The 15,275-nt window shown below is 39.5% G+C and overlaps 1 protein-coding gene across 4 annotated transcripts in view; it reads left to right on the top strand.

The window, feature by feature from the left end:
* The window catches only part of FARS2 (phenylalanyl-tRNA synthetase 2, mitochondrial), a 264,495-nt gene that overhangs the window by 144,223 nt on the left and 104,997 nt on the right, over positions 1-15,275 (top strand). For all 4 annotated transcript variants that reach the window (XM_065629858.1, XM_065629854.1, XM_065629856.1 and 1 more), the window contains one exon: positions 12,862-13,022. In XM_065629858.1, coding sequence (XP_065485930.1) covers positions 12,862-13,022 — 161 coding nt within the window. The remainder of the gene's footprint in view (positions 1-12,861; positions 13,023-15,275) is intronic.

The raw sequence follows: 15,275 nt of genomic DNA, 5'->3' as shown, positions 1-15,275 counted from the left end.
AAAAAAAGAACCCAACCCCCTTACTTATTCTTTGTACCTTACAAACACCGAAACAAAACAAACTAACAAAACCAAACAAAAACAAACAAAAAACCCTGTATGTAACCAGAAAGGGATTAAGAAACTTCAGATGGTTGTTTAAAAAAAATATTAAAGAGAGGGTGGAGAAAGTCAAGAAGAAAAAGTTTCTATCGACTTGTTATTTCTTTTTTGGAAAGGTCACTGAAAATTTACACAGTGACAAAATAACAACCCAATTAGTATCTGTCTTGTAAAACTAAATGTTAATATATTTCAGGTTCTCCTCTATTGACAAGTGGGACTGATATTCAACACGGGCTTCTCTAAGTGAGTGCAGGGCAAAAATTACCAGACACCATTAGGAGTTTCTATAGCAGTTGCTGTCAACTTTCAAACTGTAAAGGAAACAAGATGTAATTAAAACCTGTAGATCTGTTTTCTAGGAAGAGTCTTTTTTAAATTATATTTCTTATACCTAAAAAAGACACAATTTGATCATAAGAGTAAATCTTAAAAAAAAAAAAAAACCAACAGATGAAACCAGTATTTCATTAGTTTTCATTACACAGGAATTAGAGGGTCTAACATTTCTTTTATCATTCATTTCTTTAAGTGTCAGTGGCATTACCTTTCCAAAATTAAGTTCGGTGCATAAGATTAGTTAGAGGACTAGAGACTTTTAAAAAATAAAGCAGTTTCTTTAATAAGGGGGTTTAAATTGCAGTTTTTCAACTAAGCAATAGAAATTATTTTTATTAATATATTCATTCCTCCAGAAAGAAAAGCAAATAAATTGTCTTCTTTCACAATTTATTTAAATATTTTAGCAGCTAATTAAAATACCATGTAATCAAAGCAATCACCCTTCATTTATGTTGTATGTATATCAGAATATTTCCATTCATATGCTCCATGAGGAAGATACAAAGCTCACTGAATGAAGCTCAGACCTTTCCTACTGAGGTGCTGTGAAGCTCACACACATGCAGCGATCACACACCTGAGCACATCTCTCTTTCCCTCTCAAGACAGTGGCCTGTCGTCCGTGCCCCTGCCCTGTGCGTGGAACAAGGTGGCGTTTGGTGAGGAAGGAGTTTTTCCAAACCTTACTGAAGTCTGTGTGGGTTTGTTGTTTGTTTTTTTTTTTTTTCCTCTGTTGTCTTCAGTGGGCTTCAGACTATGTACTTCTGTAGTTTTCAGCCAACTTCTAGTCAAGTCCAGCTACATCTTTCACCCACCTTACTTCACTTTTAACTGCTCATTGAAGGAGGCCATTGTTTCGGGAGTGGGGGGAAAAAGGCATACAAGAGGTAGGTACCTGTGTTTAGTAAACAGTACCCTCTTTCTCAGAGGCTGTGTCTGTGAGTAAGGTAGAACACTACTTGAGCGAAGAGTTCAAACACATTCATCCACAGGAGTTTGTTTAGCTCTGGCCTCCTCTGGACACCTGGGTTAGTGTGGGCGCAGCGGTACCATGATGTGCTGTCAGCTGAACTCGTCCCGTGTTCACCCTGGGCTGGCTCTGCAGTTTGGTGTGGGGCTGTAGGTGTCCACCAGCACCTTCCCAGGATGCAGGAGGATTGCTCCTTTGAAACCTCTCTGCTGCATCCCAGCAAGGGAGAAAGAAACTTTCTTGGTTTGAAAGCCAGAGTCCTGGGGGGAGCAAGGTGAGGGGCAGTTTAGGAGGCAAAGAACATTGCTAAGTTTACTTCTTCTCCTGTGAAGGACCGCTGTCTGGATGCTCATTCCTCTGTAGATGAATCAGGACTGCTGGGTGGAGGGTGCTGCTCTTGGAAGCCTCTGCCTCAGGGAGGCAGTAGTTGGAAAGCATGAAGTGGGTGCCTTTAATGACAGCAGGGAAGGACAATCTGTGCATCTGAATGCTGCTCTGCCTTCTCTTCCTTCCTGAGCAAAAAGGTTCCTAGTTGAGTGTAGTACTCCTAACTCAAACTTTTCACATGGCCGCTAACTGTGTGCTTTTTGTTGTCTCAGTGCCTGACTCAAGACCCTGGGGTCCGATTTGCAGAAGTGTTGAGTGCTCACAGCTGCAGCTGTAGTAATAGGGAGCTGTACTTTGAACATATTAAACACCATGTAATGCTTGCTGCTCAGAAACATCAGGTCCCAGCTATCTCAAGGAGCAAAATTAATAGATGCTTTTGATCTTAAAGTCTCTGTGCCCAAGTTCCCAGCCTGCAATACAGGAGACAGCAATAGTTCCTCAACTCACCGAGACATGTAGAAGAAGAAAAAAAAATCCCTAATATTTTTCAAGCCTTTAAATATCGTGAAACTGAATGCTTCATTGGGAAGCTCATAAAAGAAAGAGTATGTCTTCGGAGCTCTGCTTGGTTACTGCTCAGTGTGTAAGGCAGTTGGGGTACATGTTCAGTAATGTGAGGAACACAAGCAGTGATCATTAACCATTACCTCTTCTCTGTGCTCAACAGAACAAGGTCTTGTGGAAAGATGAATACTTGATTGTCTCATTGTAATGTATTTCTAAGATGAAAGCATCTTAGTATTCCTCAGGCAACCTTAACTCTAGCATTTCAGAGTATCTGAATGTTTCATTGAAACACCAAGTGTTGTATTAAGGCTCGCTTTTGTGGGCCATTTCGTGGTCGTTTTAAATTGAAAACTGAAAAATTGAGATATTCTGTTGTATATCATCACATTCTTATGAGCCATCTGTGTAATATAATTACAAGCTTTATAGAATAATTCTATGTGTATATACCTCTAATTATTGCACACATAAAATATCAGATATAATTGAGAATTTATATGAACATAGTGTATCATGATTTTTTTCAAGCAGCTGTGGAAGTAGGGGTGCTTTATGTGGCAGTCTTTGCCACCTTTGAATATATTTTCTGAGGAAATTCCCTCCTCCTTCAGAGGTAAATAGGGCTGTTCTGCTTTGTGCTGTTGGACTCTGTTTAAGGGAGTAAACAATTCTATACATGTACCTAGGGAGAGTGTGGTTATGGGCTTATCCTGCAGCCCATCTTTTTCAAAGACCGTTTTCCCTTCATTTCTGGGTGTTAGCGGTAAAACTCCACTTACCAGCTGTAATTCCAGTAATACATCAGGGGTCGTTTGTGGGATGCAGACCTGTTTACATAAGCACATGTGTACAGCACCAGCTGGACATCATCGGTGTATCAGTAAATCAGTGTAACACACAATGTAGTATAACACACACCCTGTGTGTGCGTCTCGCTCCCCAGCCCAGTATAGGAGATGCTGGCCAGTGTAGGTGTGTTGTAGATGTACCTCATACCAGCAGAATCAAATTCTTGCTGCTGGAATTGTGCTGACACAGGACTTTTGCTGATGAGAAGGTACATCGTTAAGAAGAATCTCTGCAAGCTTTCCAAAGAAAAAACCAGTTTTTCCAGTTCATTCTGTTGGGGACACGTTGCTGTTGTCTAGTAAGGTAATATTTTGGTTATCATTTTAGCAAAGCATGTACTTCCCTGGATGCCCAGCATACCTGGCCTTGCATGTGAAATGGGACAAGGAAATGTTGAGATAGATAGCATAAAAGGGGGGTTTAAAAATGTACATTGAAAGGCTGCATATAACCTTAATTTTGACCGTATAGAATAGCAGTGTTATCTTGCCAAGATATTAGTCCCTGAGGGAGAAGCAAGTTTGTGTAGGGTTCTTTTGCCTTTCTATTGATTTCATTTACTGTAGGCTTGTTGTAGTCATGCTGTTTTGCTAGAAAGAAATGCAGAGCGTAATCTTCTTCACTTGTATATTTTATTGCTTCTGCATCTACTTCCATCATCTTTTACGTGCCTTGTCAGCTGCATGGCAAGAGTGGGCAAGAAGCATCTCTAAAATGTATAGCTAAGGTGCTTTCACGAATTATTTCAAGGACTTCAAGCAAAACCTCTCCGTGTGTCTTTTCCTAAGCTTTTCTTGTATAGTTTATACCAGACTTCACAATGTTACATTTCTTCCAACTGCAACAGTGTAGAAGCTGGTAATACTCTGCTGTGTGAAACTCCCTCAACCCCTTTATGGCTAATTTTCAGAATTTTTCAGAAATAAACATACTGCTGCCAGAACTCGGGAATTTCATGCAAATTAGAAAGTGGAAGAAAAAGACTATTTGAACTTTAAGGAACAATTACTTCCTCTTCAGTATTTTTTGTCACCTGCTTCATATGGAGATGGTGGGTTAACTTCAAAAATAGTCACTAACTTAGATGTTCTTCTCATAAACAAGGAGAACATGGAGGTCTGGCTGTGATCCTGTAGTATTACTGGTGAACAAGATGAGCTGAAATAAGTGAAATAAATTATAAATTTTAAAAAGTGGCTATAGGCACTTTGTGCGGTGCAGGAAGAGGGAAATAAGGATAGGAGAGTACTCAGAATGTAATTTCCATTGTATTTGTGTCATATGAGTTCCTAAATCATGAAAGAAGTTACTAGAAATGATGAAACTCATTAAAAGAAATCTGAGAAAGAAATCCAAAAGAGAAATTAATGTGTGGTGAATACTCTGAGATGAAAGATTTTTGTTCTCTTTCTTGTAATTATACAGGAATGCTTATATCATAAGAAAAATTGAAGCTGAAATGGACACATAGGGTCAAATTCATCTAATCTGATTTAACTGTCTGAAAGTTAAGTGTTTTGTCTGTACATGTTCTTATGAGAGAGTCAATAATTATGCATTATTTTTTCTCCCCATTTACAGTAGAGCTTAAGAGACTGGCTTAGACTAGATACCAAGCAATGCGTAGTGGTGAAGTAGCCAAGGGCATCCCCCAGAATTGTGCTTGTGCTCAGCATCTTCTTGCAGATTTCTCTGCTTCCACTTGGAAGCCTCTCTGAATCCAAAGAGAATTACATTAACAGCCATCGAGTTGATAATGACCAGATGCAATTTCAAAAGAGGGACTGAACAGGAGGGAGAACTCTTTTGTCTTCAGTGAAGCCTTTCAGTCCCTGCCCCAGAAGAGCGCTGGGCATGGCAGTGCCGTTCCACAGCATCACCAGGCAGGTATGGGGTGAGGCACAGCTCAAGTACTTTCCCAGGCAATACAGTTCAAAGGGTCACGGCTGCATAGAAGTCAAGCAGTGCACTACAAGCTAAAGAAGCCATTTGTAAGTTCAGGTTTTGCTCCATCTTGATGTTCCTGGGAACACGGGCATGAGAGAGGAAACGGAGGAGATGTTAGATAGGCCCAGGCCAAAGAGCAGGTCGTATCTTATACCCTTTCCTGAGGCGTCCATTAATGATACAGCTGTGTACTTTCCCTTTTACGCATACCTTGTGTACGAAATGTACCAGGAGACTTGTTGAGCACCTATAGGTATATTAGAGGTACAGATAAAGACATTTGCAGGTGGCCATATTGAAAAATGCCAACTGGAAACACTATACTCAGGAGCAATCTAGGGAGAAAGGCAAGAACGTCCTTTTGTGACATTGTCTGCAAACCTCACTTGGTAGTGTCTGATCTCATATAGTACTTACTTCCTGTAATTATATATTTAAAACTTACCCATGTCTTTGAATAGCATGAGGCCTGTTGGCAGAAATGAGTTGCCCAGGAACACGCAATGGTCAGGTTTTTTTCAGATGGGAGATCTATTGATCTTGGGAAGCCAGTCACACTTTGAAGAGCCTTTTGTGAGCCAAAGTGAGAAACACCCTTCAAACTGTTGTAGCACAGGACTGGTGGAATAGTTCCCTAATAAAAAGAGAGGAAAACTGGTGTGGTGCTTCTGAAGAAAGATTTTTCCAGCCTGTGCTAGATGATGATATGTTTAGGGACACCTGGACCTTTCATGTCCTGATGATTTGAACCGAAATGTCTATGCATGGAACCCTGTCAGAACCACTATGAAACACTGTAGCAGGATTGTATGGAAGTTCATTGTGTTGCAGTATATATGCTGCGCTTCAAAATGAAATGTTTTTGTAGCTTTACCATCAGAATGCTACTATTGACAGAGAGATTTTGAAATTTCGTGTTTTGCATTTATTATGTGTCTTACCTAAGTCAATCTAGGACACGAAGGAATGTTATCCTAACCCAAATCATAAGGCAAGTGATGCCTTCGTGATCATGAAGCGTTTCATGAGTTTCTTCCAGAGAATGAGTTTGTGGCAGAAGAGTGTAGTTAAAGCATAAACCTTCTCTGTCTGTTATTTTTCCATATTGTAGAGACAAGGAACCACAGTCATGAGCTCAAGGCTTTTTCATGGTAGGTACTGTAGAAACACAAAATGTGGTGTCAGTCCCTGCCTGTAAAAGTTGAATTTACTGTGCAATGTCAGACTTTTAGAGTGACCATGAGACTGTGCTGCCATCAGCTGAACACAGTTTTTAACCTTTTAATATATAGAGGTGTTCTGGCTGTTCTGCTTTTCGAACAGGAATATCAAACAGATGCTAATAGCATCCTGTGGTATGATACACAAGCTGCTGCCTCTGCATCTTTTGACGATGTCTTAATCTCTTGAAGATTGTATCACATTGTGATGGTCTTTGTGTCCGTGTCCTCTTGTCTGCCTGTTGTTCTTGAAGAAAAGACCATTTTGTAAGACACTAAACATTCAACTTAGGTATTGGTGAAATTTTGCCAAGAAAGTTGCATCTGGGGGCAATGAATATATAAGGAGTGAATTTGTCCAGCTGTACTTATACCTCTGAAAAATGAGATTTGTAATTGAATTTTTGAACTATACTGTAGACTTGGTTATTCTGCCAAGTAGCAGCGCCTCATGTATTTCTTTATAGCTTTTATTTTTTCAAATCTACATGGCCTCAGTGTCTAGGGAGATTTAACAGTATATAACAGATATTAAATGATCCGAAACCTCGAAATCCAACTTTCCCTGAGTGAACTACATGTTATGGAAGGAATCAGAATTTGCTTTTACATACGCAGAACAAAAAGAGCAGTGCTGGAGCCCACAGGCAGAGCCAGGGGAAATAAGCCCAAGGAGTCAAGTCATTTTTTGCTCTGTGACATAAATTAGGACAGCAAATTGCACTGTCCTCCATGGAGAATGTCCAGTCTTGAGATACCCAGGAGTAATGGAAAAAAAACTTCAAAAACTAAGTAAGCCATTTATTCAGATTTGTAGGTTGAAGTATAGAGAAAAAGGAAGACCATAGACCATGAAAATATTGGTAGTTAATGACTAATATCTTGTATTGTGCTTGGGAGTTAAGTGGATACTTTATTTTATGAAATTTGAAAAGTGGAATGTTATTGCAGTGTATGGTTATGAATTTGAAAAAAGACCTGAAGTAAGATTCTGTTTAATGGTGGTTTTGTCATTGAATTTGTTGTGGATGCTTAGGAGGGCTTGTGGGAAAGGGGGAGGTGGACTCGGGCAAAAATAGGAAGATGGAAAGTTGCAGGGGAGGAGGACTGAGGAATTCATAACTTCAGGAGCAGAAAGATAAAATAATTGGAAACTAAAAATGTCAGTCTGAGGTGGGAAAAAAATTATGGAAGTTCCTTGTTGTTCCTTTGGTTCGCTCTTTCCTCTTCTTATTGATCTAGTTTTCTTGTCATCTTCTGCTCTGGTCATCCATTTCTCCCTGTCAGAAATGTTCTTCTCTGAGCTATTTAGCCTGGTGAAATATTGGTAAAATGGTAGAATGTATGTTAATTACATACTAGAAGAAAGTTGAATCTAGTAGATGGCTTCCCTGGGCAGAATTTTTTAAAATAGGCTGTTCCTTTAGTATGTACCCAGCTATTTTGATTATGGAACAAAAATAAACATACATATTAAAAACTCAATCAAAGCCTTTAAAGTTCTTTTGCTTAGTTTTCAAGTGGAGCAAACAGAACAGATCAGTCTGACCCAGGAGACAAAGCTGTGGTCTCAAAGTGACTATTATTGTTAGAAAATTATTCCACATATGAGATTTAGAAAGATAAATTATTTTTCCACAGAATAGTATAATTGAATGTTTGCTTCTTTTCTTGAGCTCTTGAGGAGTGGCTTGCTTAGCATGCATAGTCTGAAAGCCGAGTCCTTATTTTAGGAGTTAATTTAAACTGAATTGCACACGGGAGCCTGAATGCATCAATTTAACAGAGTTAGAGAATAATATGACAGTTTTGATTTTTGCTTTCGCTGAAGAGAGCAGTTCAGAAGGCAACTTCAGTAAGCTTTTTGGCCTCAGTTGCTTAACAACCCAGCCACCTGACCTTGCACTTCCAGAAGCTCTTCTGTATCAGACTGTACCCTTGGCACATTTTTTTCCTGTAAAAACTTTTGTCTCTCAACATATGGGAGTTTTTTCTGAACTAGGAAATAATGTAAAATGGCTTGTTTTTAACATGGGTAAACATGGTTTACATCATTGCTGTGGCCCTCATGTAGAATATGCGTTCCTAGTCTCTAGCGATAAGTAAATATTTATTTTGCAGAAGCTGTTTTTCAAAGCCTTGATCATAAGCTGTCCATTAATCACAAAGAGTTCAAATGTGGGCATAAGTCTTTGTTCCAGGAATTTCTGATGTTTTGTGTCAAGTCACATGTTCGTTATGTCTATAACTTACTTTCTACGCAGTTTAAAGCACTGATTGATTTTATAAAACATGTTGTGTAGTCTGTGTATCCTTGAGAATCTGCTCACCTCTCTTCTCACCATTTTGGTTCCTGAATTTGTTCCATTAATAGCCGTGGTTTGGTCTGAAAGCAAGAGATCAAATTCAGGTCTTTGCTTCTGGAACTCACCCCAGCTTTCAGCTACATGCACTTTGGGTATATTAATTTTGGGGCATTTTGCGAAGAACACCTTGTATATAGGCTGTTTGATGCTCTTGACTTTCCCGCAATCCAAGATCAAAATTTAATTTCTTGCACTTTTCAGTAGCTGCTGAGTATAACAATTTGAAGACCCAATTTAGGCTCTATTGAAATAAAGATTTCTTTATTGGCAGTTTTACAGGAGTAGTGAAAATTGTTAAATAAAAGCCAGCATAGATATAAAAATAAGGGTGACTGAAGGGTATAACAAAAAAGTTTTGTCAACCTGTTCCTAACGCTATGTTGCAAAATATATCTTAAAAGCCTTGTAAGGTGCAAAATGTCTTGCTTCACACTCCTTGAGAAGGTAAACATTTCCGTGGGTATTTCTGAGGATTCAGTGGGATATAATCCATGAGTTCTGGCAGGTCATTATATGTGCCTCAGTGAATATTTATGAAGCTTCCGATCCTGCCTGATCAAATTTAGCTTTCATTTAACAACATTTTTTGGACAATGTCTTGGTGGGTCTATAGTTAAGTGTAAACTGATCCATCTGGGCTTGAAGCTTAAGACCAGGGCAGATAGCTATGACTTCTCGAGGAAGATGAGGACTCATGAGCTCCCCTGTAAGACACGGCTGTGGTGCTGCAACCTTCTGAAGTCAGAGTGGACTGTCTCAGTGTGGGAAGCCAGTCAAACTGTATCATCCTTTCTTTTTCCACCTTTGGCTACCTGACACACAAAGCTTCCAGCAATTTTCTCCTGGTGGGTAGTCAGGTTTTTCACGTGAGACAGCAGGAGCCTGGCAGCACACAAACCTTTGAGGGCCAGTTGGGGAAAACTTGTGTGTCAGGAAAGCTTTATCCACTGGGCTGTGTTGTTTCAAGCAGTGATGCTATGATTGCCTCACCAGGTCCCTGGAATCTGCTGCTTTGGCCAGGTCTCCTCATCAGAACCTCAATGTGGTTTTTGCCACGTTTAAAGCTATTCTGTGTTCATCCTTTCTGTCATGTTGACTCGCATTCGCTTGACTTCTTTACATACTACTTGCCAAAATTCTGTGTATTTAAACATATATATGTGCTGTGAAAAGCTGAACCGAGTGGTTAGCTACACGTTTAACTTTTAAGCCATCTGCTAATTTCCAGTCAGAAATAAGTTTAGGAATGTGCTTTAGTCTTGTTGAGTTCCCCAAGGTAATTGTTCAGATGCTTCAAGTCAGTCATATTTTTAAATGCTGCATTTACTTGGAGGTTCCCAAAAAGGAAGTTGGAGAAGAGATCAGGGACAAAATAAATGAAGATGTGGAGTGACATAGAGATTTGTCAGTGCTGATTTGAGGAGGAATTAAGGTTATCTACATTTTCCTTTTTCTTTTTCTTTTTTTTTCTATGAGTTAGGAGTTCTTCACTGATACGACTTTGACTGCAGACACTTGAGAAGTTTGTGGTTTAAAGGCTGATAATTGTACAAGGATCATCTAAGAGTCCAGTTCTACGACTATGTGTTTATTTATAGCTCAGATTACAATGTTCTGAACTGCTAGGCAGATAGCTAGGTGAATATTTTTTTTGTCTGTGACACAGTGCAAAAAAAGGGTGATGTGTCCCTGTCCCTAAAAAAAAATTGCTGATAAAAAAATCGAAGCATTCATTGCAGAATTAAAACACATAGCAAATCAACTAAGTATAAATATTGTACATTAACCTCGAAGTGTGAGCTAAGAGTCACAACAAAAACCATTCATATATCAAAATAATAAAAAAGCACATATCTTAAATGTAAAGTTCTGCCTATCAGAATATACACCCATTCTGCTGATCTGTTATATCCATTGCTTTTTTCTGGTTCTATCTACCAGTAATCATCAGTAATTTGGGGAAGGAGGATCATCATCCCCTATCATGTATATTTAAATGAGCATCAGCGAGTTAATTAACACTGGCACTTAACCTGGCATCTTTAGGTTTCAGGTTTAATGCCTCTGTTGAGACTAAAGAGTGGCCATTCAGAACCCTCATGGATATTGCTCTAGGTGCTTGATTTCACCATTGGAGGAGGGGGTGGATTGTGTTAATCAGTCTACAAAAATGTCCATACGTGTATGAAAGTCTGGCACTTTTGAAAGTAATAGGAGTTTTTCTACTAAGGCAGAAGTCCATGATCTAAGAAAGACAAGCTAGAAGTTTGGGGAAGCAACACCATTGCAATGAATTATATTCCATTTTTCATAGCAATAAAAATATAATTACTTTTATATACTGGAGTATGGAGATAAATAGTACGTTCAGTTTGGAAAAGAAACAGTTTATAGTTCACACTTAAAGTCGAAGCTTAAAATTTTTCCCAAACACAAATTTCAATACATTCTGGGTAGCCACCATCCTTTACTTCAAAGTAATTCAATCAACACCAGCAAATATTACAGTTCTTCGTGTAATGTAGCGTGGATTATAGGTTCCCGAGGTCAGGTTAGTTCAAAGTCTGGTGGTCGGTCTAAACATACTAGTTTGAGCAGCTCTGCCATGAGGTACCTTTTGAGTTCACACTCAGTCCTCTATTTCGTAGGACTTCCACAATTCAGTTGATAAACTGTCTGCTTTCAAAGGTCAGAAAGTGCAAAATCTTGCCTATGGGCACACGAGAAGGGACAAGGCAAAATATCCATGCTCCTCTGGGGAATGCTGGTATTAAGTTAACCAAATTCCTGTGGCAGCGCAATACTTCAGAGATAGCAGATAAGGTGTGGATGGGTTCTGCTGGGGACTTAGTATTCCAGGCAAATAGGCAGGTTCAAATTAATTAAAAGAATCAAAGTGATGGCTGTGTCTCTTTTCCCAAGCCTGTTATGCCTGCCTCTGCTTGAACAGGACTCTGGACTGTTTCATCTCAGCATTGAACGTGACAGCATACCACAGGATGTCACCAATGCCCAAATGATGGGAACTGTCTCCTTTCTGATAGCAGAGGTGGGTCAGAAAGAAGATTTCTGCCTCCTGCCTCCTGCATGATGGTGGGGAAACTGCCAAGTTCAAAGCTTCCGAAAAATTAGGGCTTAAATTAATACTGGGAGAGACAGGTAGGCCTTGGTCTAGCTGGATAGCTGTGATATTATACAACTCAGGAGCGCACTGCCAATGCTGATGATGAAGAGTCAAGTCTGTCACACATGCACTCACTCATCCTTTCAGCACAAGTGTGTTTATTTAGGCCTTTGTTTAAGTTTTAAAAAGCTCTGAGCCTTTGCCAGAGCTGCTGGGCTCTCATCTTACTTCAAAATCAGTAGGTTAAACATGGAGTTGGTTCTTGGTGGTGAAAAAATCTGTTTAATGACTCAGTGCTCCTGCCCTGTAAATGAAGGAAGGTATGAATATTTACTTTCCTGACATAAATGTTGCATCATTAATATCTGTACAGCTCTACTATATTAAGTATTCTTGTCTTTTTATATTTAGTGCTGCATAAAAGACACTTGTGTATGTGGGAGCCAGGGCTTGTCCCAGGGGCAGCAGCCCAGGAGTTCCCTGGTTGGAGGTGTGATGCTTAATGCAGCAGCGCCTCACATCCCATTGCTCTGCTTCTTCTAGGTGCCTTGAAAGAGGCAATTTTGATCCTCTCAGATGTTGGTAATGTTGTTAATGCTGCATAGGTTTGGCCTGGTCTGACAGCCCATGCGAAGTATTCTGAGCAGGGAATTTGTGTTAACACGTCTATAAAACATGCTTGAGTCAGGTGTGAAGTGCTCAGCTCTAGTGATAGTAAAGGGAAGTGGTTTATAGCATTACGCGCCATTTCTCAAAGTCTGTCTGAAACTTTGGACAAAAATTGCCAAGGGTGCCCCTTTATTTTATTACTAGTTTTGGTTTCTGGACTCAGTGATACCCTCAGTCTTGCTGCAGTTTTTGATAGAAGTAGAATCTGTCCCGTAGCCTTTAGATCTTTCATTTGACAGTTACTTGTAGGCTTTTCTGTCTTGCCACTTCACCTTTTTTTTTGTGCTTGGTAAATAGATGAGCATTTTATCAGCAATTTTTCATGTTGTGAACTTGAGCTCCTGAGTTTTTAACTTGTTTGTTTGTTTATTGCAGCTGGTGCTCAGGATAAAATTGGCTGGGCATTTGGCTTGGGTTTGGAGAGGCTGGCCATGATCCTGTACGATATCCCTGACATCCGACTGTTCTGGAGTGAAGATGAACGCTTCTTGAAGCAGTTTATTGTGCCTCACATTTGGCAAAAAATAAAATTCCAGGTAAAATAATATATGTGTGATAATAATTTTATGTTAGTAAGAAGTGTGTGTAGCCCTAGAGAATATCACATAATTACAATTCTGTGTTATTAACCGATTATGTTTTAAAGCAACAGTTTTCCACCTATCATGATTGTCTGATATACTGCAATAAAATCCAGCTTTTGATGATATTTTCTTTTTCAGCCAGATAATGTTGTGAATTGCTGCTGATACCCAGTGAATATCTCTTTTCTGAGTGATACTTAAGCATGTATCTAACATTTAAATTTATCCAGAATAGGGATTGATTTAGGCCTGTGTCTGGTTTGGGTATGTTCTTGAATTGTGTCCATAATTGTGTTTCATTATAAAAATGTGTTTGATGCTGAATGTTCAAATATTTTAATACACTCCCAATTTTTCCCATTGTTTTCATTCTACATTCATTGAAGTCAATGTGAGTTAAACCTTGGCAAATAGCTCTGTGAACATGCCTTGCCACCTTCAGTATGTCAGCTCTTTTCTCCAGGTGACACTGCGGGAAGATTGCAGGCTCAGCTCCTATTGCTTTTGTAACTCCTCTACAGAGGTGATTTTTGTACTTGGCAGCCTTATCTTGCTTATTGTGGTTGCAAAGTAATCAAGCATGACTGGATTGAGTGGAAATGCTACTTCCATAATATTCTTCAGCATGGGCATGGGAAGGTTCAAATCAGCTGGTATCACTGGCCTTTGGGGCAGCTGAACTGACATAGCTGAGCTTGACGAAGTCTGAAGTACTAAAGCAACAAAACGCTTTTTGCTGCTGCCTTTTACCATTTTACTTGCTTTGTTTGTGAACAGCTTGATTATGTCTTTTAAGAATTGAAAATATAAAAGGGGAAATCAACAGTGATAATGCTCAGATGATATTTGAGCAATCTCTGCATCAGATCAGTAGCAATATCTGTTTTTCAATTCATGAAAATTCTGGAACATCTCTGGTAGACTTAAAAAGTCAAAACAGTGTTTGGACAGGTTTGAGGGGGGTGGGTGTTTTTAGTTGGGTTCTCTTTTTTGTTGTTGTTATGTGGGGATTTTTCATTAATTTTCTTGTGGAGTTGGGCTTGTTTGTTTGCTTGTTTCTTTGTTTGTTTGTTGTTTGGGTCTTTGTGTGTTTGTTTTGAGATACTGGCATTGGGGTATTCTGTAGTTATCAATTACGGAAAGAAGACAGGTTTTTGCCACTGTTCCTGAAGGTGGGTCTGCCTGCAGGTTTCCCTGATCTGCCACAGAATGTTTGCTCTGCTTTTCCATAAGGGGTGCTCAAGTCTCCTTCTTTTCAGTCCGTATCTTTCTGATTGGCATTGCTCCTAAGGAGCACAAATTGTGGCTTGGTTTGTAGATTGCAATCGGAGCTCTGATGGAACTAAGGTGAGATGTCTTTCTTGCTTTAAAATTGTGGATCCAAGCCTCAAACTGGTATTGGAAGGGCCAGATTGTCAGAATGATATGGCCTAATGTTGAAGGTGAGCCGAAGAGAGGGTTGGGTGTCTGGCTTCTCTAAGTTGTGTATCATTTTCATGGTCAGCTGCAGATGAAGTCAGGTGTAGTGAACTGATCTGAAGAAGACAGAGGCATAGCTTACTGTGGATAGACTCAGACGAAAGGACACAGTTTCTAGGAAGCTAAAAGTGAAATAACTTTTTTTTTTTAATTAGTGCTGTTTGGTGACAGCTGAGCAGGAGTCCCTGGGAGTACATGGTTTTGCACTGTTTTTCTGGGTCACTGTCTATGTCATCAATAGAAGAATGGTGACATTTCTTCATGCTGAACAGCATTGGTTTCAGCTGGCATTGGTTCAGCTTGGAACAAGGAGAAAAGTTCTACAGCCTAGAACTGATGTTGTAGAGAGTCATGATATTGAGACTTGCTGGCTGAAATACATTTTGAAGTAATAACAAGAATCAGGAGGTGTGATGCAATAGGTAGGGGACTTCGAGGAAGAGACAGTTGTCAGCTGCCACTGTGCTCTAACTTGGACCAAAGGGCAACACTGGAGTAATAATACTGAGCAATTAACTACTGCTTTATCACATTAATGTGTTGGCAATTGTTGTATCCCAACAAACAGGCCAATGAAAAGAATACAGACTGAGAGAAGGGCAGCAGAGGTGGAAAGATGGATTACTTTGAAACTTTTCTTTCTCTTTTCTAGAGAAAGGATATGGCCAATTTTTTAGAAACAGATTTTTGCTCTGGTACTCTGGTATCAAGCACTTCTTAGAGACC

The sequence above is a fragment of the Caloenas nicobarica genome, chromosome 2 (genome assembly GCF_036013445.1).
Source record: "Caloenas nicobarica isolate bCalNic1 chromosome 2, bCalNic1.hap1, whole genome shotgun sequence".
Lineage (NCBI taxonomy): Eukaryota > Metazoa > Chordata > Aves > Columbiformes > Columbidae > Caloenas > Caloenas nicobarica.
This window is presented reverse-complemented; position numbering and strand designations above follow the sequence as displayed.